Consider the following 26,159-nt stretch of genomic DNA (forward strand, 5'->3'; position numbering starts at 1 on the left):
AATTGGCAATTACAAAACACGGAGGGGCGGAGGCAGTGATTGCGGCTGAAAAATGAAGTCTTTTCAGCTGCGTCTGAGCACTCTCCAACACGGTCATCATCTCTAAATGAAGGTGGCGTGAAGGAGGCTGCAGGCACGTCATTAATTTAACTCGCCTTCAAACACCCTTCCCTGCTCCGCTGTTAAAATGTGCTCATGTCCAATGTGCTCTATCCACACGAGCAGATGCTTTTCCAAACAGCGCTTTTGCACCCGCGTGGGGGTATGTGTACCGTGTGAATTCTTGAATTCAACCGAAACACTATCAGAATTAAGAAACACTGGCGCGCAAACAGAAGAGGCAACATCTCCAGACCTCGGCTTTTTATGCATGTTGTGTGTGTGTGTGCGTTGTCACTTTGGAAAATTACACAACAACAAACAGTTAGTTTCTGAAACTGAATAACATTCAACTCTAAAAGTTGAGATGTAGCAAGCCTACTTCTTACCGTCACGCAGCAACACCGGCTCAATTCAGTGTCCGCAAGGTGTAATTCGCCGTTCACCCAGCAGGTGGGTGTAGTCGCTGATTCGGCTGAGACGTCCCACCACGTGAGAGCGATTGCTCACGCACTGACGGCAGTCTACAACTTTTACAGAATTTCAAGGCAAACGTCTACACATTGCTTCCCATGGAGGTATTTAAAAGACATTTCAATCAACGGTCAATGCGTGCTGTTATTACGTTGTTTTACTCCTCGACATGCGATCTGACTATTACATTATAGTCAGTTTTAGAGGCCAGTTACAGTAGACTATTCGACAAATGTGGAGTTCCGACATAAAAACCAGCAAGCACGTGAATTGTTGCGGCATATGCCTACCTAAAAGTGTTATAAAAAGTGAATTATTTTACTGATTTCTTGCTAGCAGTAATTGTCTTGAACTACGCGTGACTTAAAAATGTGCGCAAACCAATCCATTAGCTGTTTGCCGTACTTATACCGTAGCCTATCGGAAAGTCGTCGCGTTACCCATTTATCATTCATTTCATTAAATAACTTCTACTGCCCGTGTGACCATAATGTCTATAGTGTTACACAGACACCCTACCCCTCGGCGCATCTACACATTTGTTAGAACGCTATCCGCCTCTTTTTCGCGTGCCACATAAATCGGCTACTGTGGCCATTGGCCGAAAAAAAACCGAAACATTATCGCGCTGTTGCAAGAGGGCAGTTAAAATATGCTTTTGTATTTTGTTTTGCAGTAGACTTCATTTCCCATGGTCTCTTCAGTGGCGAAGCTGGAAGATAATTCATTTAGTGTTCACAAAGCGGCACTGAGACCCCCCCCCCCCTCCCTGCCCCCCCGGAGAGGAGAAAGAGGGTGGCGAGAAAGAGAGAGAGAGCGAGAGAGAATGTCAGTCAATGAGCGAGTCAGGCGCTGAGCGGCAGCACTGCACCTTATACAGTAGGCTATTTGCAAACGGCTCTCCGACCTCAGACCCGATATCTTTCCTTTTCTCCTTTTTTTTGCCAGTCTATCCAAATTCCTTCTCATTTGTACATGTAACTGACACCATTCTCTACACACACGCGCGGATAACCTATTACAAGGCAACCTGCTCCGATCATTCCTGCGCGGTGCAACTACTTTCCTTTCCACGCGACTTCGCTATCTCCGGCACCTCAACAAGCCTGCTGTAGAGAAGTGTCTGTTGTGGGGATAAAAAAGCCATCTCGGACCTCCAAAGGGATTGCTTTAAACGCCGTAAGTACTCCAAAAGCCTCAAGACGGGTTGCTTTTTATCTGATCTTCAGTCGCTGGGATCGTGTTGTCTGCTAACTTCCATGGTGACTTAGGTGGAAAAATCTCCTTGTGTTGTTTGGCTGACTTTAAAATATGAACGCATGTGATTGATTGTTTTCTGGTAGTTTTTCTCCCCGTAGAGCTGGGCCATCTTTTGCTTTGCACAGAGACGTTATTGTTGCTAATTGTTATGAATTATTATTGATCAATGTTGCTTTATTTAACTTTTAAGATTATTTTTTGTTATTAATCTTCAATACGTGTGACATATTCAGTGTCCGCGTGCATTCAGTTCCAATCGTAAGACTTTAAAATAGTTTCGGAATCGCTTTAACCAGTTTTATACATTTTTTTTGCTTGTGTGTTGGGTTTTTCGGTTGCCATGGATATATTGTTCGTGAACTTTTTGGCAGAGATTTTAAAGTGAATAGTCGTTTCTCCTAAGTTTTTTAAAACTTGCTGGACTGTCCACCAGAACTGAGCTTTTTAGACTTGTATAAAACAACGCTCGCTACATATTCATAAACATTTACAAGGCTTGGCAACAACCGTGCTGTCATAATAAAATAATTGGTTCGGGACTGTTCCTGCTGATTTGTACCCATTAATTGGGTAAACATATAAATCTTAATGTAACCGTAAGTAAAGAACGACTGTGGCTTCATTCTATCTATCTATCTATCTATCTACGCAGAAGATATGTAGATATAGATAGGTGTTATTTCCGCATGAATGAAGTCATGCATTTACTATGTTACACAGGAAACTGTTATCTTTCTCATATAGTATTGGTTGAACGGTTAAAAACGAGCATCTTTTTATTCCGAAGTTTAGATCTTGTTTAAAAGGTACCGTGTTATTTTATGTGTTCATAAACACTCACTTTATTTCTTATTATAATGTGTCGTTTAGGGAATAACTTTTTTCCAGCACATTTTATATTTGTAAAGTACGGTTGTTCATATTGACATTGATGTCCAACAGATTTGCAGTAATACTAATAGGGACGGATATCTAGAGTATTTAGCATTTTATATAAAATAAAACCATATACAGATGTAGACTGATTTGTGTGCGCGTGGATAGGTGCGTTTGATTGTGCATGCATTCGAAAGTTGACTTAACCTACTGCCCATTTTGCTGTTGCAAAACGTCTGCGTATTTGTGGGATGTGACTAACAGGTGCCAGTGTTCAATTTTGATTTCCTCACAACAATGATGTCTCAAATCTGTAACTTGCCTGGCTCTTCAGCACGCAAAAGGAAACACCTGTTTACAAGGAAGCGGTACAATTTATGTCCTGTCTGAGATGACTGAATAGAATTTGGACCGTTCCCTCTGTCCTGAAAGGCTGAAAACGAGCTGGCAGAAAGCGTGACATGTCCAGCATAATTTACAATTGTGCCTAAATACCTAAAAGTTAGATTTGGTACACTGAACAAGTGCCTCTTTGCTCACATAACAATCACAATGCATTAGACGGTTTTCTTCTTCAATTAGAGGGATAATAAATGTTTCTCTGAGAAATGCAGTATTTGTAACAAATATCCTGGTCTATACACGTTAGATTTTCTTAAATAATATGTTATTTATTTCACTCAGTAAAATGGACACCTGGCCTTGGAATTTTGCGTAATTTTGGACCTTTCCCTTTATTTGGAAATCACTATCCGTTTTCGATTTTATGGTGACTCGGTGACTTCTTTGAAACTGTAATTCATGTTTTGAATTGTGCGTGGATTTAGCCTTAGCCATGGCAATATATGAAATAAGTAACCTTTTACATATTTCATTGCAACGTTTTATTGCACGCAGACCTGTTGCTGCCTGTTATATCATTGCGGTCTGGGAAATAATTATGCTACTGGTCGTGTGTAATAGGTTCTAAATTAAAACAGCTTGACTCGGAAAATAAATAGTTTGTTTTCTCGTGTATTGTTATTAAATACACTGTATGGGGTGTAGTAATGAAATAAACATCGGCTCCAGTTTAAAAGGAGCATCCATTGCGCCTGGTTTATCTTCTTATTTTTGGGCCATTCTCTGTTTGGCTTTTTAAAAATTATTTTATTTTATCTTTTAGAAAATAACAACTGTTTTATTCTGGTTTGACAGAACATTTACAGATATACTTTCCGCATAGAGAGCAATTGTTTAATTACTGCTGAAGGGATCATTTGGGCTATTGCAGGTTGCTTTGCCCGCCCTGTGTTTTCTAAGTGCGCAGAGATGCTGTTAAATCTGTATTGTTCATTTCAGGGTATTTTGTAATTGTATATGTAATAAACAGCGGCTTTCAGCATGGCTTTCTCAAAAATGGCAATGGATTTTACAAGCGTTTAACTGTGTTCATTTTTACTGTCTCGTTCAGATTAGGCATTAAATAATGCATGTTTTTATATTGCGATTAAGATACCAAAAAAAACAGCAAGTCTCGGACAGCTATAGTTGCATGAATGATAAAAGAAAAACATTTTTACATTTGGTGATTTACAAATTCTGTATTGTTCTCAAAGCATTCTTTATTCCCCTTGAGTGGTTTTCCGCATTTAATCTCTGGCAAATAGAACAATTGAATTGTCGTCTGCCGAGGCTGTGGTGACCGGTGAATTTCTATTAAACTTGTTAATTGAGAATCATTATTGAGATGAACAGGCTAATGTAATTAATTGATAAATGTTGAGACTTGATCAGGGAAACAGTGATATTATTCAATAAAGTCTCTGTAGTTATTTTTTATTAGGCCTGTATTATTTCCCATATCATCAGTATAGGAGCTTGCGTGAAAATTGCCTACACGTTCTCGCGAATTTCCGGAGTGAAAACTTCTCTGCCTGTGAGATTTTATTCTCTGGGTTTAAAAAAAATCAAACCTACATCGACAGTAGCCTATCTCTCCTTTCGAATATTTTATTTTCATAGAAATTGTGGTTTTGAAGTGACTGTCCAATCAACTCTCTGTTTACGCCCAGAATGTTGTGGCCACAGTCTGTTCACACACAAACTCCAGGACTCGATCGCATATGTTCTGGACTTTATTCCCCCCCCCCCCCCTCCCCGTTTCTGACGGATAGCCCCGCTGATAAATGCTGGGCAGGGGAGATACTCGGCGCTCGGTGTCAGATTCACCAGCGGCAGCCGGGGAGAGACGGTGAAAGAGACAGTCGAGGCTGAAGGAAAAGTACGAAATGATTTATTTGTCGGGGTTTGGATTTCCATCCCCGGTCTTCCTTCTCTCTCCCTTTCAGCAACGATGTCAGCTGTTATTGCTTTCCATTGATTCCCTTGCAAAGTGAGAAGTGAACTAAAATTAATGTCGATTCCAGTGCCCAGATCAATAGTTAGAGTTATTTTAATCTGGATTTGTGCGCTGTGTGGAATTAAAAGTCGGAGAGCTAGCCGGCGGAATGAAACACCCGTTTCTTTCCGGAGAACAATTAAGGGGAGACTAGCTACTTTTTTTCCCCTCTCCGCTGTCGTCGAACGAGGAGTTGGAGAATGGGGCGGAAAAGGAAAAAAAGGAGAGAAAATGGAAATTGTAGTCTTGTGCCGTCTTAACCTTGAATTCATTTGCGGCTATAAAACGGCTACTTTGCTTGAGACGCGTCGTCTTGTTTAGGGTTCCGGTGCATAAATCCAGTGGACATGGAGAATAAATTAAGCATAGATTTTCATAATTGCAGTCGCCTGATGGTCCTTGATATATAGAACCCCATCAACATGGACTCTATCCCAAACCTACTTAAAAAGCAGCATTTTCTCACCCCATTCGCATATTGTGATGTGCTAATAAACACTTCACTTAAAGCACATTTGTCATGCAGATGGCGGGAGGGAAGAGTAATTAAAAGAAACGATTAAAAATAAATATCAAGTGCAGGAGGGGTTGATTTTAAAACATGTTTTTATTTGATCAATGCAAGTTGACAGCTTCGTATTGCCTATCCGCATGTGTTTTAAATTTATTCAAGGGTATATAGTATTGACAGGTGTGAGTGGGACTTGAGCACGGAGCGCGGAAGATTACCGGTGTAGCCGCCAAATGACATCCTCTTCGCCTATTTCATATTTGTGTGCAGTAGCTATAATAAGCGTTTGAGAACCTCGCCATCACGGTATTCGTTGGTAAAAACTATCGCGCAGACGTAGCTACGCAATGAGTACAATCAGGGCTTACATTTATTGTGGTAATTTGTTTTTGAGAAAAGTGTTTTTTTTTTAATTATTTTTTTTTAAGTATTTTAATTTAAACATTGTCCAGTGGAAGATAAATTGCATGTCTGTTATATGCACAAAAAACTATATTGATTGGAATGGGCGGTTTATTGTTTTTTTTTCTGAAAATGTACCCCTGATTTGTGAATGTGTACGTATTATATATATGAAGATCAGATTGTCTGTCCAAAACTACATCTGTATGCCTGCATTTGTCTGTAGAAAAATGTGTACCCCCTGTTGATTAAAAAAAAAAAAAAAAAAGACCAGCATAGAGAAGAGTATCTGCATTTAATGTTCCGGAGATAAATACCCTTGTAGCGACAATTTATTCAGCACTGCTTTCTATATCTGCAAGATTACCGCTTCCTAAAATGTTTAGCATTCCAGATCTGAGCGGAATTGATCAGAGCGTGAGGTATCATTCTTTAAGAGAGCGTATAGCAGGGCTCGCGACGCGTCCCTCATACTGGTCTCTAATGTGCGGAATTAGCATGTGTGTGTTCCGCCTGATGCAGCCTGTTTTCTTTAGGATGGACATTTTTCTGACTGCAGTGTTTGGCCCCTCGCGCACACGCACGCATTTGGAGTTTGAATTTTGATAATGGATAAGATTTTACGAAAGTGACCAGGTAAACTATATATTTATTTAGGAAAGATTAATGTTTTTATGCACAGGCACAATTATATCAGCTAGCTTTGGGGGTATTCCTGCACATAAATGGAGAATACTCAATACTGGTATGTAAAAATAAAAAAGAGATATATTTATAGAAACACTGTTTGAGCTGTGTAATACTAGATTTTATGTTTACAGTTCACAATTTTCCATGCTTTTGAACATTTTAGCTATTTAAAATACATTTTTTTAATGCATTAGACTGAATATTATCTGGACGGTTTGCTTAGGAACTATTTCTATAAATGCACAGAACAGAAAGCTGACAGATAAAGTTTTTAATTAAAATTTTTTAGCATATGTTCACATTTTTATCAGCTGTTTAGATGTAGATTCACAGCGGTGTAAAAGAAGTTCAGTTTCAGAGCCTTCCCAGAAGGCTTTGGCAACGCACTGGTGACAAGTCAATTTGAGAAGGGTATCTGTTCACCTGTTCTAATTTTGCTTGTTATCTTTCCACTGCCATAACTCAGCAGAGGGAATATGCTCACCCCCGGAATGCAAAACGCATTAATGGGGATGTTTGCCACTCAGTCAGGCGTAGTTTGAGGGACACCAAACTCCAGAGGATTTGTTTATCCTGTCAGTGTATCGACATGTATCTCTATCTCTGCTGCACGAGTTTTGAACTGCGATGTTTGCTTTGAGTGTCTTGCATTCCGACAAAATAAGGAAAGGGGGGTGGGGGTGGGGGTAGGGGGATGGAGAAGGGGGGGGGTGGAGAATAAAAGCGATGGAGCTTCAAATAAGTCAAACTCCTGGCCGGTCCTTCATTTCCATAAGCAAACAGAAAGAGGAGGAGAGGCGGCGCGGTTTTTTCTTCAAAACTTTTTATTTTTCTTTTTGCTCTCCGCCTTCTCCCCGAGCTCGGGGAGCGGGCTGCCTGCGCGGCGGCCCGGTTAGCGTAATGAATAGCGCGGTCAGCGGCGGCCGAGTCCATCCGAGCCCCTTTTTTTATAAGCCCTGCTGGCCAACAAGTTGTCGTCAGCGGCTTCGGCGTGGGGGGGTGGGGGGGGGGGGGGGGGGGGTACTGACTGCCTCTTTCATTGTGTGTGTTATCTATTATTAAGATCCAGTGGTTGGCCAGCAGTGCCTTCTGTGCTGTGTAAACTAGGGAAACGGCTTTCGCTCTGCTGGGAATGCAGGCTGGAAGGCTGTGGGGGTGAAGAAAAGAGAGAGGGGGCAATCTCACTGTTCCCTCCCTGCCTTCTTCTCCCGGAGAAATGATCTGCATTGGGGCGCGAGGGGAGGGGGGCGAGAGCGGGGCTCTTTGTAGTCCAGGGCTCGCTTTGAGCTCGGGGAGCCAGACACCTTACAAATAATCTGGGCTTAGCCGGGAATTAGTTTGGCTCAGGTGATTTGGATGAGGCAAACAGAGCATCAGCCCCTGAACCGCCTAGCCCGGGCAGGTTAGCAAACTTTGACAATGATTTCCTCTGTAATGAATCAATTTGCCCCGGCGCCCACCAACTTTCGAACGGTTTATTTCACGGGCAAATGTCCGCCAGCTTGCAGGAAAAGCACCCTTTTTTTTTTTTTTGGCTCGTTTGGGATTTTAAAGCTGAGTGTAATACTGGGGGTTTTTTTTGACACGTGTAACATACTGGACAGATAAGGAGAAATGAATGTCGAACGACAGACTGACCAGCTTGTATCTGTGGCTTTTTAAATGCTTAAAAGTCCAAATATAAAAATCAGACTCAAACTAAGAGTTTTCACTCATGGTCAAGGGAACTTGTGTTGTGTGTAATTACTGTATCATTTCCACGGGACAGTTTGTACTCGTACAGCTCGTACCATAATTTTATGCTGTCACAATTCCCTGGTATCCCTTGCTATCTGTCGGGTGCTCCGATACTAAACCACTACAATTCCCAGGTATCCCTACTCTCTGTCGGGTTGCTCCGATGCTAAATCAGTGCGTGTCCCTCTGCTCCAGAGTGACAGCGGCTCTTTTGGCCTGGCCGCGTCTTATGTAGAGCGGCACCTTCAATGGCGGCGTTTCACTCCTGATGCTAATTCAGAAAGATGTCTGAACTTTGCCGGTTCGGTCCTGTCTCTCTCCCCCCCCCCCCCCCCCCCCCCTAGCCGGCGGCGAATTACGGTATTTTTCGATAGTATTGACCGGGCCCCTTCGGTCGGCCTCCGCCTCGCGCCAGCCGTCTGGAACGCAGAGCTAGCCGCCCACCTTGGCGTGAGTCGGCGAGCAAGCGCCCCCCCCCCGAAAGAGCCTTCTGCGGCGTGAATTTGCGCCGCTTCGTACCGTTTCGCTAAACGTTCGGCGATGCTCTGCGTTCCCGCCGTCGGCTGAGCGTAGGCGCGGGAGGCGTTCCGGGCGGCTGTTTATTATTTTTTCTGTTGTTCCCGTGAAAAAAAGGAGCAGGTTTGGAGCGGTCAGTGACCCCACCGAGCGGCTTTTCCCTGCTCGGCCATCGTTATCAATAATAGACCAGCCTGCATTGATTGGAAGCCGAGGCTGTAAAGAAAAAAAAGAAAAATGTCAGCTTCAAGTGCTTTTTAGGTGTTTGAAATGGTTGGCATTTTAGCACATTTTAAGGGAGAGCTGGCCTAATCAGCTACTACAATAGTATTTACTGAAATTGGTCTGTAATCTGGAGCAATATCGAACAATATGTCCCTGATCTTTTTTTTTTTGGTCAGTTTCTGTCGTTGTTGTCACGTCTCTCGGTTTTCCGCTTGTGTTTGGGATAAAGGCTTCCGCCCCCAGTGTGCGGTCCCTGGCTCGTCCTCCGCTGGCCCCCCTGCACGTTGTGTGTTTTGTAGGGGATCGAATGACACCGTCTGGCCTACTCTCTAATAAAATGCTTGAGTGGTACTTAACCCACCTTAGTGGCTGTCAACAATAAGTAAATTTACTGACGGGGCAGAGAAAGGTATTGCTGCTGGGAGGGAGAGAGACGAGAGAGAGAGACCCTCCCCAGCACAAACTTTCCCTTCTGTTTGCTTTCAGGAGCCGTCCTGCTGTTAGCTTTGACTGTCCAATTCTGTCAGTCTGGATCCATTTCATTCTTTTTTTTTCCCCCCCCTTTCACAAAAAGAAGCAGAAGTGAACTATCTTTGACAGCCGTGTCTCTATCTTCGCTCGTTTTCCACCGTCTGACTTTTCTCGAGTGTTTTTCTTCACGGGGGAAATTCGGCTGAACTTGTGCCGCTTGGCAGATTAAAAATGTTTGTCGTCAATTTAAAAAATGTAAGACACGAAAACAGGTTTAAGAGTAAATATTTATTTCAAGATTCATATATTTCTGAAACAGTCTATTTGGTGTAATTACTAGATGACATCTTGTAACTAGTAGCCTAAAGTTTTTTTTAAAAAAAACATTAGATTCCTTAGTATATTTTAAGGTGCAGAAAACATGTATTCTTTGGCCATAACATTTATTTTTTTACAATAATGTCCTCAAAACATACCGATTAAATGTACAATATATAACATTCCCATTGCCGTGTAGTGGAAATCAGTGATATCAATATTTACAGGAAATTCAGTAAGTGGTTTAGAACTATAACATAAGAAAAATACAAGTGGGGGTGTTCAGTAAGAATATATGAACTGGGACTCGCAGTATGTGTAGAGTATTGGAGTTAATTACGATACTATTACCTTGGCTGCTGCTACTGCTCCAGCGAATACTATCACACCTTTGGTATTATTACTTACGTAACAACAGTACCTATTTTTATGAAACTAGTTATAATGAATTACACACTACTAATAACGTACAATCATTTTGTTCATTCATTTTGAGTATTTATATTTAAATCCATGATGTGTATGTTGTGTACTGTGCTCACTTTGTGTGTGTGTAAGCAGGTGTGTGTGTGTGTGTGTGTGTGAGAGAGAGAGACAGAGAGAGAGGGAGGGAGGCCGGTAGCCGAATATTCCGTCCGTCGCCCAGCGGTCCCTCGGCTGTCAGGACGCGGCGACGGGCACCTCGCGTCTCTCCCCCCCTCGGGTTGCCGGGGGGGGGGGGAAGTAGATTTGTTCCCGCCGATCCCGTACGCCGCCGGGGGGGTTGGGGTTGGGGAGGGGGGTATTAGGGGGGAAGACGTCCGTCGGGCCGCGCGGAGGAGGAGAAATGATTAGCGCGTCCGTGCGGCGTTCGGGCGCCCCGCGCACGCCCCTCTCCGCCGGCGCGGGGGGACATCCCGCGCCCTCTTATTGGATTGTCAGTTTCGCACTCGCCTCGCCGCGCTGATGGTAATGATGATAAAATTGAAATATCTGGGCACTTATCACTGCATTACCTCGCTATCGCCACCTGCCCGACTCGTTTTTTTTAGAGGTTATTTGAGGCTTGATACCGAGCGGAAAAGGGCTCTGCCAGTGAAGGAGGAGAGAGAGAGAGAAAGAGAGAGAAAGAGAGAGGGAGAGGGTCTTTATTGTTGGGGTGTTTTTTACGCGCTATTTTCAGGACTAAATTGGAGGAGGGAGGCGGTATAGCGATGCGTTCGACGGGCCCCCCGTCGGCCCGCCGGCGGTGTTGTATGACGCCCGCGTTCTGCGGAGAGGCAGGAAAGGCACCGCGCTCCCCTGCCATGTTCGCGATATTGTAAAAAGGGGCTTTTTTTTGATTTATGGGGGAAGCTGTGTGGTGTGTAAGTGTGGAGATCAGATTTTAAATTGATTTAAATGAGTGTTCTGGACAGCTGATCTCTGGGAAGGGGGGGGGGGGGGAATAGAAAGATAGAAAGAAAGAAAAAAAACATTTCTGGAACATTCCTTCACAGTTTCTTTGATGCGGGGCCGATGTTGGGCTCGGTTCGGGCATTTGTCACGTCCTTCCTCTGTGTGGTATTTCGGCATGATGAACGGTGAAGCGCAGGTTTTTTTTTTGTTCACACGAACGCCAGTCAAAGGAAGTCAGGTGTCTTTTTTGATTTGGGGAGAGCTCCGTACGCTCTCTCTGGTGTTTTTCCCCCCCCCCTCCCCCCCCCTCGGGTTTAATATTTTGTGTCTCCCCATGCACTCTTTCATTAGAAGCACATCTGCTGTGACGTTTGTTTCTGGGAGAGCTCTTGTCATTTTCACGGGCCGTTCAGCTCGCCGTCGATACGGACTCTGATTAAAGGAATGCTGGGGTTTGAAGTCCGCGGCGGCAGCGGCGGCGGCGGCCCTACGCGTCGCGATGCGGCGGGCAGGGCCGTCTTCAGAACGCCCTTAGAGATTAAAAAAAACAAATTAAATTCCCCTCGCGCGTCCACCAATCCCACCCGCCTGTCTTATCCCCCCCCGGGGAGGATCCCGGTCTGTTTTGCTCCTGCCGTGCCGGCGGGGGTCAAAGGTGAATTGGAGCTAATTTATTCATTCAGTCAGATTTCCTGTGCAGATGGCGGTTAGATACGCCGCCGCGGCCATCAGACCCGGCGAGGAATCCCATTAGGGCGCGGCGGGCGAGCACGCGAGCGCGCCCCAGCGCTTATCTGATCCGCCAGCGCTCCGCCCTTATCTGCCGCAGATGGGGTTCCGGCCCAGCGGCGGGAGACGGGGGACGTGAGCAGCTTGCACGCCCCGTCCAAACGACAGAGTCTGAGGAAAGTTTGGACTTCAAAATACAGGATTGCGTTTGAAGTACTTTGAGGGGAGGTTTTTTTTTTTTTTTGAGTTTCACTTTTCTCTCTCTCTCTCTCTCTCTCTCTCTCTCTCTCTCTCTCTCTCTCCTCTCCCCACAGGACTTGACCTTCTGAGAATGACCCGGCAGTGACGTGGACCCCACCCCGCCCCCTCTTCGCCTTCGGTTTCGCCAGACCCCCCCGTCCCTGAAACCTCTCGGCCTCCGACCAGTGAAGCCCCGCCTCCTCCGCCGGCTCCGCCCACGTCTCTCTCGGCCCCTCCCCCCCAGGCCCCGCCTTCTCTCCGCCCCCCTTCCCCTCGCCCGGCCCCAGAGGAAACCCGCCCCGGAGCCCAGATGGACTTGCACCGGGCCGCCTTCAAGATGGAGAGCTCCTCCTACCTGCCCAACCCGCTGGCGTCCCCGGCGCTGATGGTGCTGGCGTCCACGGCGGAGGCCAGCCGCGACGCCTCCATCCCCTGCCAGCCGCCCCGCCCCTTCGGCGTGCCCGCCTCCGTGGAGAAGGACGTGCACCTGCCCTTCACCAACGGCTCCTACACCTTCGCCTCCATGTACCACCGGCAGGGCGCCGTCCCCGGAGGCTTCCCCAGCCGGGACTTCCCGCCGTCCCTCCTCCACCTGCACCACCAGTTCGCCCCGCCCAGCCTGGACTGCTCGCCCATCAGCATGCTGAACCACAGCGGCGTGGGCGCCTTCCGGCCCTTCGCCTCCCCGCCGGACGAGCGCGACGGCGGCGGCGGCTACCAGTCGGCCTTCACCCCCGCCAAGCGGCTGAAGGGCTGCCTGGAGCCGGAGGCCTCCCCCCACCTGCGCTACTCGGACGCCGAGGGCAAGGAGTACGACTACACGGGCGCCCAGATCCCGTCCGGCTCGCCCGGCGCGCTCAAGGTCGTGGTGGAGGACGCCGGCAAGAAGATCTTCGCCGTGTCCGGCCTGCTGTCCGACCGCGAGCCGTCGTCCAGCCCGGAGGACCGCATCGAGCGCTGTGAGTACCCCCCCTGACCCCCCCCACACGACCACACCCTCCCCCCAAACCTCGTTTACCACCGCCGACCGCACACCCCCCGCCCTGCCGGCCGTCCTCACCTGCGTTTCCTAGCGCCCGGCGTTTTTCCCTTCCGAACAGGTACACAGGAACTCTGAGCGCGCGCATCCTGTCTCTCATGTCTCCTGCTAGCGCTGCTCACCACACAAACACGCCAGTGAGTAAACAGGAAAACAGCCTGAGGGGGAAAAACTGATCCACTGTCCGCCGCCGCCGCCGCGCGTGTGTCTGCACGCGTCTTCCTTTCATCAACTCTCGCGCGTCCCGACACTCCCCGGCTCCCCCGGAAAACCTGACACTCGCAGGAAGTGCGCTCGCATCGGAGCGCGGAACTGCGCCGGTGTCAGCCGCGTAGAGGCGCCGCGGCGCGCCGTGACATCACACGGTGACACGGCTCTGCGCTTCTCAGGCTCAGTTCACCGCGCCTGTCTCCCCGACGCCGTCGTGCTGGCGCTGCAGACGGGGAGGACGGCCGGGAAGCCGCCATTGGAGGAGGTCTCCCCGCGAGGGGAAGGGGAATTTCGGGAGGGAAGTGTCTGACGATAGCGGTAGCTGCTCGGGGCGAATCGCGCTCAGAAGCGTAAGGAGCTGTTTGGGAAACGCTGCAGCCTCAGTGCCAGTAATCTGCCCCGTCAACCCTTAACCAGAAATGCAGCGGCAGCCAGTGTGAAATCCAAAAACAGTTCCAGGGGTTCAGGTTTAGTCTCACCAGCTCCGATTCGCTCCCCCGGTCTCCCGATCCTCCCCTCCTCCCTCATTCCCCATCTCTCTCTCTCACTCTCTTTTTATCTCTCCATCTCTCTCTCTCTCTCTCTCTTTCTCTCTCACTCACTCTGAAGTCTTCGTGTACTCTCATTGCCATTCTCTGTACAGGCCCCTCTCTTCTGCTCAGCTCTGCATTGCTTCCCCCCCTTCTCTCTCTCTCTTTCTCTCATTTCCTCCCTCGCTCCCTCGCCTCTGTTACGGCCACACTCACCGTAGGGCTCGCACACATCTCTCTCTCTCTCTCTCTCTCTCCCTCTCTCTCATTCACTCCGTTCTCCACTCTTGACGCATTGAGTTTCACTCCCAAGTATTAGCGCTGAAATATTATCACTCCCTGACCAGCGGAGTTCATTTGGCCCAGTGCTCTTTTTGGCTCATTATGAAGCCGCCAACCCCCCCGGCCCCCCCCCCCCCCGGCTCTCAGCTTCCTCCTCCGTTTTACTGTCATTGTGTGGTCCGCTCAGTCAGCCCCAGAAAGAGCCGAGAGCTCCAGCTTCGCATCCGCGCGCTCGCCGTCTGTATTATACGCCTGCCATTTTAACTTCCTTTTCGGTTTCACTTGCTGAGGTAAATTTCCACGGTACAGTGGCAAAGCCAGAGTGTCTTCCCCTAGGATTGAAACTCATGCCCCGCTGGTTTGCCGCCTAGCTGTAACCACTCCTACTTCTGCCACTGAAGCACATATGGCTTCCCTAATTTCCTTCTTTCCTTTGAATTGCCTCTTGATACAAGAGCTGACACTGGCTTAACCAACATGAGCATGCTGACAAGATGTGTTCATTGGGTTCTGACAAAAAACTGACAAGTGTCACGTACAGCAAATTATTTTAGCTATTGTTCAGTGTTTTCCCCTTATGTGGAGTTCAGGTCAAAAGCTTTCAAATTTGAAAAAAAAAAACTAAAAACCAAACAAAATCAGTTTTGCGATTTTCTCTGCAAATAATTCAGGGGTGCCAGGCTCCGAACTTTTGAAATCAAAGGTGGAAAAGCCAGCGTAAAAGATGACAACAGGGGGGTGGGACGCTGCTAAGCCCCCCCCCCCCCCCTCACCCCCACACACACACCCCGCCCGCCCCGCACGCTCACTCTTCAAAGCCCTCCATCTGATACCGCGACAGATTGGAGGGAATGCGTCAGTCTGTCCCGCCAATGAGACCCAGGAGCTCATTAGCGCTCTCGGAGCCAGTGAGATGTGCTGTGAGCGTGGGAGGAAGAGATCTGAACCCCCCCCCCCACCCTCACCCCCCCCCCCACCCCTCCCTCTCCCTGTGGAGGAGTGCATGGAGGATGAGCCGCAGATCAAATCAGAGAGGAGTTGGGGGAGGGGGGGGGTGCGGGTGGGGGGGGGAGGGTTTGGTGACGGGCGGCAACTGATCACACGGAAAGACAAGCAGAGGAGCTCTCAGCGCCGAGATTGACAGCTGATGAGAGAAGGAGAGAGGGAGAGAGAAAATAGAAAGAGAGTTGTTCTATATCAAGGCTGGAGTCGGAGGAGAGAGCGTTGAGAAAGTTGTTTATAGTTGGGTAGCTTTACGTACGTGCGCGCGGGGCGGGGTGTGGCAGGGCGGGGAGCGAGGGGGAGGGGTTCTGGGAGGGGATTTGGGGGAGTGCGAGGAGGGACCCCAGAGGAAAGTAGGGCACTTCATTTGGAGCGTTTGGGTTATACCAACAGGAATTAGCGAGGACAGCCTGAGCCCATCGGGCCTGAGCACCCTCGCAATTACCCAGCTCCTCCACAGCGTCCCGCCCCCTCCTGCAGTAAGCTGACATTCACACCATCAGATTAAAACACGCTCGGGCCGAGCTCCCTCCTGCATCTCAGCGCGGGGATTAAGGGAGAGAGAGGGGGGAGACGGGGGGGAGAGAGGGAGAGGGGAGAGAGAGGGGGAGAGGGGAGAGAGAGAGAGAGAGAAGGAGAGAGAGGGAGAGAGTGTGAAGAGTGGGGGGGGAGACAGAGAGAGAAGGGAGAGGGGGGGCAGATAGAGGGAGAGAGGGAGAGAGAGAAGGAAAGAGAGAATTAGAGAGAAGGGAGAGATGTAGAGTGAGAGGGGGGATAGTGAGAGTGTCTCCTAGCTCTCCTCTCCCTCGTTGAGAGGACAGGTAGCAGGATCCGGGGAGCAGCGGGTCTCAGAATTCCCAGCATGGCACGAGGAGTCACTATTCGGGATCTGCCTGGAAAAAAAAAAAAACGGGTTTTGAGGGCTGGAAGCTGGTTTTTTTTTTTTTCTTCTTCTTCTTCTTCTTTGGTAGCTGTATCTAATTAGATTAAAGTCACAGCCACCAAGAGCTCTAATGCAATTGAATTCCCAGCACTTTTATATAAGAGACTTAAACCGGGTTCCTGTGGACCGAATAGTGTGGTGTGCATTGTCGCCCCGGGAACAGTGACCCCTCTGTGCTAAGCTCCAGATCCTCCCAGTGGAACGTCAGCCTCCGTTTTATTTACCTTCGGTTCTGTCAGCTATTAAAGCTCTTTGTTAAAAATGCGCCGTCGAAACAGAATGTTACTTAAAAATGTTAGCCTAAACGTGCTGGCCGAGCGGGGCTTTGTGGCAGCCTGTAAGTGTCGTCCGTACATTTAGAGGCTTCGCTCCCTGATATCGCTAATTCGAGTCGATTACGTATGCAGCCGTCAGGTTCGGTTGAGTTAAACCGGGGCGGTGTTCGTGACTGCGAACGTACGGAGTCACGTCAGTCAGAACGTTATCCCAAATACATCGTTAGCGGAGGGAGAAGGCCACATTAAAGAAGAAAAAAAAAAAGAAGGAACTTGAGAGTGCGAAGTCTGTGAAGTCAGTCTGGTGGAATTTCTTTGTCTCTGGAGAGATGGATAAATTGTGGAGAGATCTGAGTGTTTGTGTGTGTGTGTGTGTCTGTGTGTGTGGGTATGTGAGGGTGTGCATGTGCGAGTATATGTGTGTGTGTGCGTGTGTGTGTGCATGTGTGTGTGTCTCTGCTTGCGTGCATGTGTGTGTGTGCATGTGTGTACGTGTGTACGTGTGTCTATGTATGTGTGTGTGCGTGCATGTGTGTGTGTGTGTGCTTGCGTGCATGTGTGTGTGTGTGTGCTTGCGTGCATGTGTGTGTATGTGTGCATGCTTGCTTGCATGTGTGTGTACGTGTGCGTGTGTGTGTGTGTGTGTGTGTGCGTGCTTGCTTGCATGTGTGTGTGCGTGCATGTGTGTGTGTGTGTGTGTGCATGCTTGCGTGCATGTGTGTGTGTGCATGCTTGCGTGCATGTGTGTGTGTGTATGTGTGCGTGCTTGCGTGCATGTGTGTGTACGTGCGCGCGCGTGTGTGTGTGTGTGGTTTTCGTCACCCCTAATTACCATGGCAGACTGAAGTGCTGAACCCGACACAGGACACTGAACCTCCCCACACTGTCTCATTTAGAGCAGAGACAGAGGAGCCGAGCCTGCCAGTCTGACGAAGCGAGAGAGAGAGGGAGAGAGAGAGAGGGAGAAAGAGAGACAGATTAAAGGAGAGATAAAAGAAGTAGAGAAGAGGAGGGGATGAGCAGTCAGCGGAGGGGGCTGAGTCGAAACGCAGACCCCGGCTTCCTTCCTGAGCAGCCGAAATAAAACAGAAGAATCCTTAAGACAACAGAACGCGGCCACGTGTTCTTCCTTCCTGACGTGACCCACCCCTGAGCCGCTTCGGCCTGTCTCCATAAATTCCCGCTGATTTACGCGCCGCCGGGTGCCTGGCAGCCCCCCCCCTTACCCCCCCCCCCCGTTAACCCCCCGCACCCCGGGCTGAAAGCAGCCGCCACTCTCCGGACGGGCCGGACAACGAGGGCCTTGCCGTCGACACGGCAACGGATCCGGCCTTAAAATCCCGTTTGTGTGTTTTTTTTTTCCCCTCCTGCCTGTTTTCCGGCGCGGCTGATTCGCCCGCGCGTCCGTGCCGCTAATCGCGCTTTCACCGTCGCCGCGCTGTCCTTCCGTGAGGAGGAGCGGGTGGAACACGGAGAGGTCGCGACTCCCTCTTCATCTCTTATCGACCGCCGTTAGCCGTTCCCCCGGAACGCAGGTCCTGTACGGCGCGGCCTCCTCATTGCGGGCGCTATAGCGACCCCGCCGCAACGAGCGCGAGCCGTCCGCGTGCGTCCCCCGCCTCTCAGAATCTCCCCAATTGGCTGTTTTTCTAGTCGCTTATATCCGTCCATCCAATCACCCGCCCGTTCATCTATTTTTGGCTCCCAATTATCTGCTAGCGCCCACTCCCTCCCTCCCTCCCTCCCTCCCTCCCTCCGTCCGTCCGTCTGGCTAGCTCCGCGCCCCGCGCGCCGACGCGCTCCTCGATCTCGCCCGGGCGGAACGCGTCGCGAGTGGCCGGGTCATCCCGCCGTTTTTTTTTTTTTCTCGTTTTTTCCCGTTTCCAGAACGTTCAAAAGAGCAGCGGGCCCGGACAGCTGTTTAAACATGTCGTTCCTCTTTCAAAGAGCAGATGTCTTCGGCGGGGCCGCGCGCGCCCCTGCGCGCTGCTCTTCGGGGGAGATATTGGGAGCTGGGGAACGGCTGCGCGGAGCGGAGACAATAACAGAACTGGGAGCCCAGCCTCGAAGCCCGCAGGCCTCCAGACAGAGGAGAAACAGAGAGAGGGAGAGAGGGATAGAGAGAGGGAGGGAGAGAGAGAGAGAGAGAGAGACAGAGGGAGAGAGAGAGAGAGGGAGAGAGAGAGAGAGCGAGAGAGAGAGAGGGAGAGAGAGCAAGAGAGAGAGAGAAAGGGAGACAGAGAGACAGCAAGAGGGAGAGAAAGAGAGAGGGAGACAGAAAGAGACAGAGAGAGAAAGAGACAGGAAGAGAGAGAGGAAGAAATAGAGAGATGAAGAAAGAAGAGAGAAAGAGGGAGAGATAAAAAAAAGATAAGGAGTGAGAGCAGGGAGGTGAGAGTCTTGCTTAAGGCAGCTGAATGATGAAACCCAGGGACACGTTGCCCGCGTTGCCCGCGTGCTCCTCTGCGATATTTCTGCGATATTTCCCGGCTCGTAATGCTCATGACGACGCGGGGACTTGAGTCGGCCGCCACTTATCCCCGATCTGCCCATTTTCCCTTTATCCTCATAATACTGAAATCCCTCTGCAGTCCAAACCCTAATTTTTAAGAATGGTGCTCATAAGTTACATTACGCAGGCACGGGCGAGCGCAGCGGTGGCTCAGGCAATTTTCCGCTAATAGCACTTATATCAGCCGAGGCTTTAAAGTAATTTCCTGTTTGGAGATCCCGGCGTAAGTGTGCTGAATGGCTGCTCCGCAAATTGTCGCCCCCCCCGCCCCCCCCCCCCCGCCCCCCCTCGCATCGGGGGAGAAGTCAGCGGGTTCGATAACGATCGGTCCCCTCCGCCTGTTCCTCTCCTCTCCGGCAGGCGAGGAGTTAAAACCAGCCGGAGCCTCCGAGGAGATGAACACTGCCATCCTCTCCAAATCGGGAGCCCCGCCCCCTCCTCCTCCACCTCCTCCCTGCCCCCCACCCCCCACCGCCCCCCCCCCCACCCCCCATCTCCCCTCGTCACGGTCTGGTGGCCAGGTTAAGTTAAGTAAGAGTGTTCTAATAATTAGGCTGCTGCGGGCCGGGCCGTGCTTACCCAGATGTTAAAAGGCTTGTCCCATCATGCTACCGAACCCCCCCCCAGTACCCTCCCCTTCTCCCCAGCCCCGTGCCCCCCCCCAGTCTGTTTGTCCCTGGCCTCTAAGGCTTTGTTTGCCTGTCTGTCTGCCATTTCAGCCTCTCATGCTCCTCTGTGGCTTCAGCCCGCCGGGTCGAAACCGCGCGTGTGCGGGCGACGCCCGCGGTCTGAGCTGAGCTAGCGTACGCGCTAAAGACCGAGCGACCCAGCGCAGCGGGGGTTTCACCCGCTCTGTCAGCGCCCAGTGGGTGTGCCCCCCCCCCCCCCATCACATTCGGGATGAGCCGGTCGCAGGCATCGCTCCGCCCATCGTGGCTCGGTGCGTTTTTATCTCAGTTGAGCAAGCAGATTTCAGATTTGATTTGATTTCAGATTCAGCAAAGGTTGGCACGGCCTGACACGGTTCTCTTAGGCTCCTCCCACCAGAATCCTCCGCCAATCAGCGAGTCCCCTTTTCTCAGAGCAGGAAGTGACTGTACAGCCCGGCCGCAGAAGCCTGCACTTTCATGATCTACGTACCGAACCGCCCTATTTACGATAAACATTGTACATCCTTTTGGGCAAATAAAATGTGTTTTTGATGACCAGACGGACGGTACATTGACTTTCCATCGTCTTTCACTGGCTGTGACGTCACACAGCCCTCTTTTAAGAAAATAATTTCTCCCGTACTATGGAAAGAGCCATTTTCTGCCCTCTGAGCAGTTGGCTTGGGAGTGTGTTTTATTGCCAGCAGATGAGGGAAATGTGTTTTTTTTTTTCTCCCCCTCTGTGGGTGCAGGACGTGGACTGGGCGTGGGGATGGGGGGCGTGGGGGGGGGCGGTTGCCGACGGCAGCAGGTGTCTGTCCGCCCGTCATGAATGTGTTAAAGAGCGGTGGGCGGGGCCATTGTGCGGTGCGGTGCGGGCCCCGGATTAGAGCTTCCTGCCGGGGCCTTTGTTGACTCGGGCACTTGAATTGGACACAGATTGGTGGGCAGCCTCCATTATTGAAATGAGCCGTGGGATCCACTGTTAGGGAAATGAACGGGGTGGGGGGGGGTGGGGTGGGGGGTGGGGGGGTGTGGGGTGTGTGGTTGGGGTAGGGGGGGGCAAATTAGATGAAGAGCAGCGACGTCCGCCTCCCAAGAGCAGCTGGGGCTCGGCTGAAGTAAACACCACTCGAGAAAATGCCCGCCTTCGCGGCAGGGGCGGGTTCGAGGCGGCAACGTTAGCGGCAGAGCGGCTGGTTTGATTGTTTTTATAGTTGCTTGGCGGAACGCTGTAGCAGGTCATCAGTTCCTATTGGTCAGAATTGTAAGTTTCATCAGTGTCGTCCAATCAAAAGCCCCCCTGTTCTCATTTAGACCTGTTGCCGTGGCACAGAGTTGTCTGCAGGAGGGATCAGAGCTGCGCTGACCACCGACCCCTCGGTGTGTTTGAGGAAGCCGCCATCGCTCGCACGGTGGCCCTGAGAACACGCCATTAACGAGGGCCGTGCTATTCCCCCCCCCTCCCTTACCAGCTGCAGAGCCCCCCCATCGCCCCCCCCACCCCCCCGCTCGCTCGTAATCAGCTCTCCCAGGCCCCGGGTCAGCCCCGCCCCCATGGGCCGGACGTCAGACGCGGCGGTGATGTCACCCGGCCCAATAAAAGCCGATGAACCGGCCCGCCGGGCCCAGTAGAATCGGGCAGCTGGCACAGGCTTTGTTTCTGTGTGGCCCTGGGCGCAGCGACCCCCCCTGCGCCCCCCACCGCCCCAGTGCCCCCCCCCCACCCTGGTGCCAGGAGGGACGGGCACCCCTGCATCCCTCCCCCTGGTTTTTATGGGTCTCTTTTTCCCAGCGAGCGGATCCGCTGTCTCTGGCTATTCCTGAAGCACTGCCTGAAGCCTCCACTTATTTTTACTGACAGACACCCCCCCCCACCACACACACACACACAGTAATGCAGATGTGCTGAAAGGCATCTTCCCCCCAGAGGGCCCACAAAGGGCCCCAGGTCAGAAGGGCCCCCTCCAAAATGGGTTTCCCGCCCCACGGAGAAGACCCACCAGGACTGAGAATTTTCACTCACTGTCCTCTCCAGAACACCATCTCCTGTCAGTACACAGGTGGAAGAACCATACAGCATCAGTACACAAGGCAGAACCATAATTAGTACACAGGTGGAGGAACCATATCATATCGGTACACAGGTGGAGGGATCATATCGGTACACAGGTGGAGAGATCATGTGACGGACACAGGTGGAGGGATCATGTGACGGACACAGGTGGAGGGATCGTGTGACGTACACAGGTGGCAGAACCATACAGCATCAGTACACAAGGCAGAACCATAATTAGTACACAGGTGGAGGAACCATATCGGTACACAGGTGGAGGAATAATATCGGTACACAGGTGGAGGTATCATGTGACGTACACAGGTGGAGGGATCATGTGACGGACACAGGTGGAGGGATCATGTGACGTACACAGGTGGAGGGATCATGTGACGTACACAGGTGGAGGGATCATGTGACGTACACAGGTGGAGGGATCATGTGACGTACACAGGTGGAGGGATCATGTGACGTACACAGGTGGAGGGATCATGTGACGTACACAGGTGGAGAGATCATGTGACGGACACAGGTGGCAGAACCGCAGCAGACCTCTGCACTTAAATGGGCGCTTGTTGAAATGTTGGGCACATACATTCTGTCTTCCTGAACATTATTAGCGGCGGCACCCCGACACGTCACGGCATCGGTTGCGACCCGCCATCGGGCGAGCGAGCGAGCGATCGTGATTTTCCCCTGCCCCTCAGACAGACCCCCCCTCCCCCCCCCCGGGGTGGGGATGCTAATCACGGCGGGGTGGCGGTGACACCTTCTTCTTTTTTTCACAATGGCGGAGGATAACGCGGCTCCGGCCCCATCACGCTCGCCTCTTTCTATTGGAGGGTCTCTTCACACGGCGCGCCGGGTGCGGCATGCCGACGGCGGCGGCGGCGGAATGCTAATTGCGGAGCCGCGACGGTGAATTACTGTACGCCCGTCTTCACGAGCCCGCTCGACAGACGCCACTGTAAAAAAAGAGCGGGAATTCAGGCGGTTATGATGGGAGTCTCAAAAAAGAAATAACAAAATAAAAAAGTCAAACGCGGACTGCATTTTAACACGGCGCAGCCTCACTGCACGCGGAGGAAATATAAAATAACTCCAAATCTGGCCAGGGTGTGCACGTCGTTGACACTTCTAGCTTTTTCACCGAAGAACTGATTCTGTGGATTATTCCACCCAAAAAAAAAACAAAATATTTTATGCCTCGCTTCATAAATGTTCCGGCCGCTGACTGATCACTCGATCGTCGTGCCTTATGGCTGTTTAAGAGTGGGCACGGCCGGGGGGGCTGAACAGAGCGTGCGCCGGGTTTCTCTGCGCGTAAAACACGATTTCTCCGTACTGCTGACACGCGCTATAAAGTGTTGCCATTTCCTCCTCCTCCTCCTCCGTGTCACTGTCTTTCTAAATTCCCCCAGTCCAATTAATTATTTAGCGGCATGTATCATGTATTTACCTTTGTAATCTATCTGTCAGCGTATCTATTGATTCAGTCTTGCACTCTAATTGGGCATCTTTGCTCCTCGGCGATCTCATATTTAAATTCAATATCTGTCACTGCCTCTCGCTGCATATTAGTATTTTTGTTAATCATCTTTTCTTTGTTGTTTTTTTTTTTCTTTCTTCAATGTGATAATCAGTCTCTGCAGCAGCTTAGAAGAAGAAGAAAAAAAACGTGTCCTTGGATGTGATTACACTGTTCCTCTGAGAGAGAGAGAAAAAGTGGCATATTTTATTTTCAGTGATGAGGGCTGCAGTGAGATGGGATAAAGATATGGGGCAGGGGGGCGAGGGGGCGGGGGGGGCAGGGGTGTGACAGAGCAGGACAGATCTGTAGCAACAGCAGGAGGGCACATACCCCCCATGCACTCTTTTATTTTCTCTGTCTTTCCATCCCTCTTTCAAAGTCTCCCTCCCTCTTTCTCCTAAGTTTATAATGTACATCTATTTAAATCCTTTTCTAACTCCCTGTCTTTGTCTGAAATTATTACAAAAGAAGCCCTTCTGGCCTTTGATATTTTTTTATCCCTAAGCATGATGGGACAGTTAGAGGCGAGAGTAAATCTAAATACTCTCTTGCTTTCCGTCTCCATCCATGTCCATCTCTCAGTCTTTCTCCTGTTCTATTTATCGCTCCTATTCTCTTTCCCCTCTCTTTCTATCCTCCTTTCTCTTTCTGTATCTCACTCCCTCCTCTCTATCTCTCATTCTTCCTCTCCTCCCTCTCCTCCCATGTCCTTTCCCTCCCTCTCTCTCTTTCTCTCTTCTTCTCCTCCTTTCTCTTTCTGTATTTGTCTCTCTCTCCCTCTCTTTCTCTCTTGTCTCGGGCTCAGTTGGACCAGGCTGCCCTGCGCTGGCCTGTTTTTATTTCGGACATTGAGCCGTCGCGGTGTGGAGCAGATTGGGGGGGGGGCACCGGAACGGCGGCTGGGCATAGCGTTAGCCACGGCGGTACGGCCCCGCGGCGGAACGGCCTGGCGTGGCACGGTGACGGGCAGCGGCACCCGGCACCCTCCCCCCCCCAACCCCCGCAGAGGCCTGCCAGGGGGGCTTGCAGCCAGGGGAAGTGTTTAAAGTGGGCACTTAACCCCCCCCCCCCCCGTTCATCATAATGGGCCACGCCACCGATCCCTGTCCTCTCAAAAGGGCCTGTTGGAATAATTGAATCTGGTGGCCCCCCGTCGCCTGGCGAGAGGTGTCGCCCCGCACAAGTGTTTCTGCGTGCGCTCCTGCACCTGTGTGTGTGTGTGTGTTCATGCATGTGTGTGCGCGCGCGCATGTGTGTTTGTTTGTGTGTGTGCCTGTGTACGTCGTATGCGTGTGTGTGTGCGTGCGTACGGAAGTGCGTCTGCGGCGTGCGTGTGTGTGTATGCGTAAGTACATGTGCGCGTGTGCGTGCGTAAGTACATGTGCGTGCGTGCGTGTGTGTGTGAGTGAGTGTGTGAGGCCCTCGCTCTTAAGTAGGTTGATCTAGCAGCTGATGGCCCTCTCCCGCTGTTAATCAGAACAGATGTGCCAGGACTTCCCTGCGCTCAGCCTGGGGAAACAGAAGAGGGCTGCAATCAGTAAACACTCACTGAGTTAATGACATCAATCAATGGCCTTCTAAAACAGCAATTTGATAATTACAGTCATCAACCTTCACTGCAGTATTCATTACCAATGAGAGGCTACAGTAGGGGCTCCCCTCCTCTTTTTAACTTATCGTTTCATTCAAACCGTATTGATTTGGCATCTTATTATCTCTGCAATTGGATACATTATATAAAACCCGGCGCGTGTGAGTCTTACATCACCGATTATAGCATTTAACAATCTTAAGACAAACATCTATCGAGATTATATGGTCTTTTTACCCCCTGCTATTTAACGTCAAAGCTTGGGCATTTTATCATTTTAAATCTAATCAATACGTAATAACTCAATTCCGATGTAAAATCATGCTATTTAGTTTATGGCCAATATTCATGGCTACAAATGTGCCATTATTTAATTAAAATATCAATCTGTATGTTGTTATGGTTTTCTGCTAAGCATCCGTATTTCGAATGACAATTTGTGCACCATTTTGAGAGCTATTTCTCCTGAAACTGAAAATGAAGCAATTGCACAAGACAGGAAATGGAATCTTCCGGTCATTTATAAATTACACTGGGACGTAAAACAATTATGACAAAAGAAAAATATGAAACCAGATGTAATTATTATGCTGTATAATGTTCTCTGGCTGTATAATGTTCTCAGTGCACCCTAAATTTAAGAAAATGTTTTTTTTTTCATTTCAGAATGTTAAATATTTGGATATTTTTTTAGAAGCAAGATAATAATAATAATAATAACAATAATAATAATAGTAACAACAACAATAATAATAATAATTATTATTATTAGTATTATTAATTTGTAACGTACGTTTCAATATGTGCAATTCACATAAAAAACGTAGTGCAAGCTATTAAGAATAAAACTAAAATATGCTGAAGTGTAGTATAAAAGACAGGTCATTTTATCAGGAAGCTACCATTCATAATATTTAACATTATTAATAATAATAATAATAATAATAATAATAATAATTATTATTATTATTATTATTGTTATTATTATTATTATTATTATTATTATTATTATTATTATACTATATGTATTTGTAAATTAATTTTCAAATAGTTTTAAAGCACAGTATACAGTAAACAAAATTCCAGAATGTAACGCCACCTAAAAAATACAAAACGAAAAATAACCAAACAATAAGGAAAAACAATTCAAACAAGCAATATAACAAAAATAGTAAGAGACATGAACAATGTGAACTAATAAGAAAAAACTAAAAATAAATCAAGCAGAAAAGC

At 49.4% G+C, this 26,159-nt stretch overlaps 1 protein-coding gene across 8 annotated transcripts in view; it reads left to right on the plus strand.

The window, feature by feature from the left end:
• The first annotated feature begins 564 nt into the window (after positions 1–564).
• The window catches only part of rnf220a (ring finger protein 220a), a 164,286-nt gene continuing 138,691 nt past the window's right edge, over positions 565–26,159 (plus strand). For 2 of the 8 annotated variants that reach the window (XM_064341719.1, XM_064341723.1), the window contains exons 1-2: positions 1,407–1,752; positions 12,380–13,264. In XM_064341719.1, coding sequence (XP_064197789.1) covers positions 12,616–13,264 — 649 coding nt within the window. In that variant the 5' untranslated portion in view covers positions 1,407–1,752; positions 12,380–12,615. Of the gene's footprint in view, positions 678–1,401; positions 1,753–12,379; positions 13,265–26,159 lie in introns of those variants that run through there. The other 6 variants (XM_064341720.1, XM_064341725.1, XM_064341722.1 and 3 more) reach the window with 6 other exon arrangements.

The sequence above is a fragment of the Anguilla rostrata genome, chromosome 6 (assembly GCF_018555375.3).
Source record: "Anguilla rostrata isolate EN2019 chromosome 6, ASM1855537v3, whole genome shotgun sequence".
Taxonomy (NCBI): Eukaryota; Metazoa; Chordata; class Actinopteri; order Anguilliformes; family Anguillidae; genus Anguilla; species Anguilla rostrata.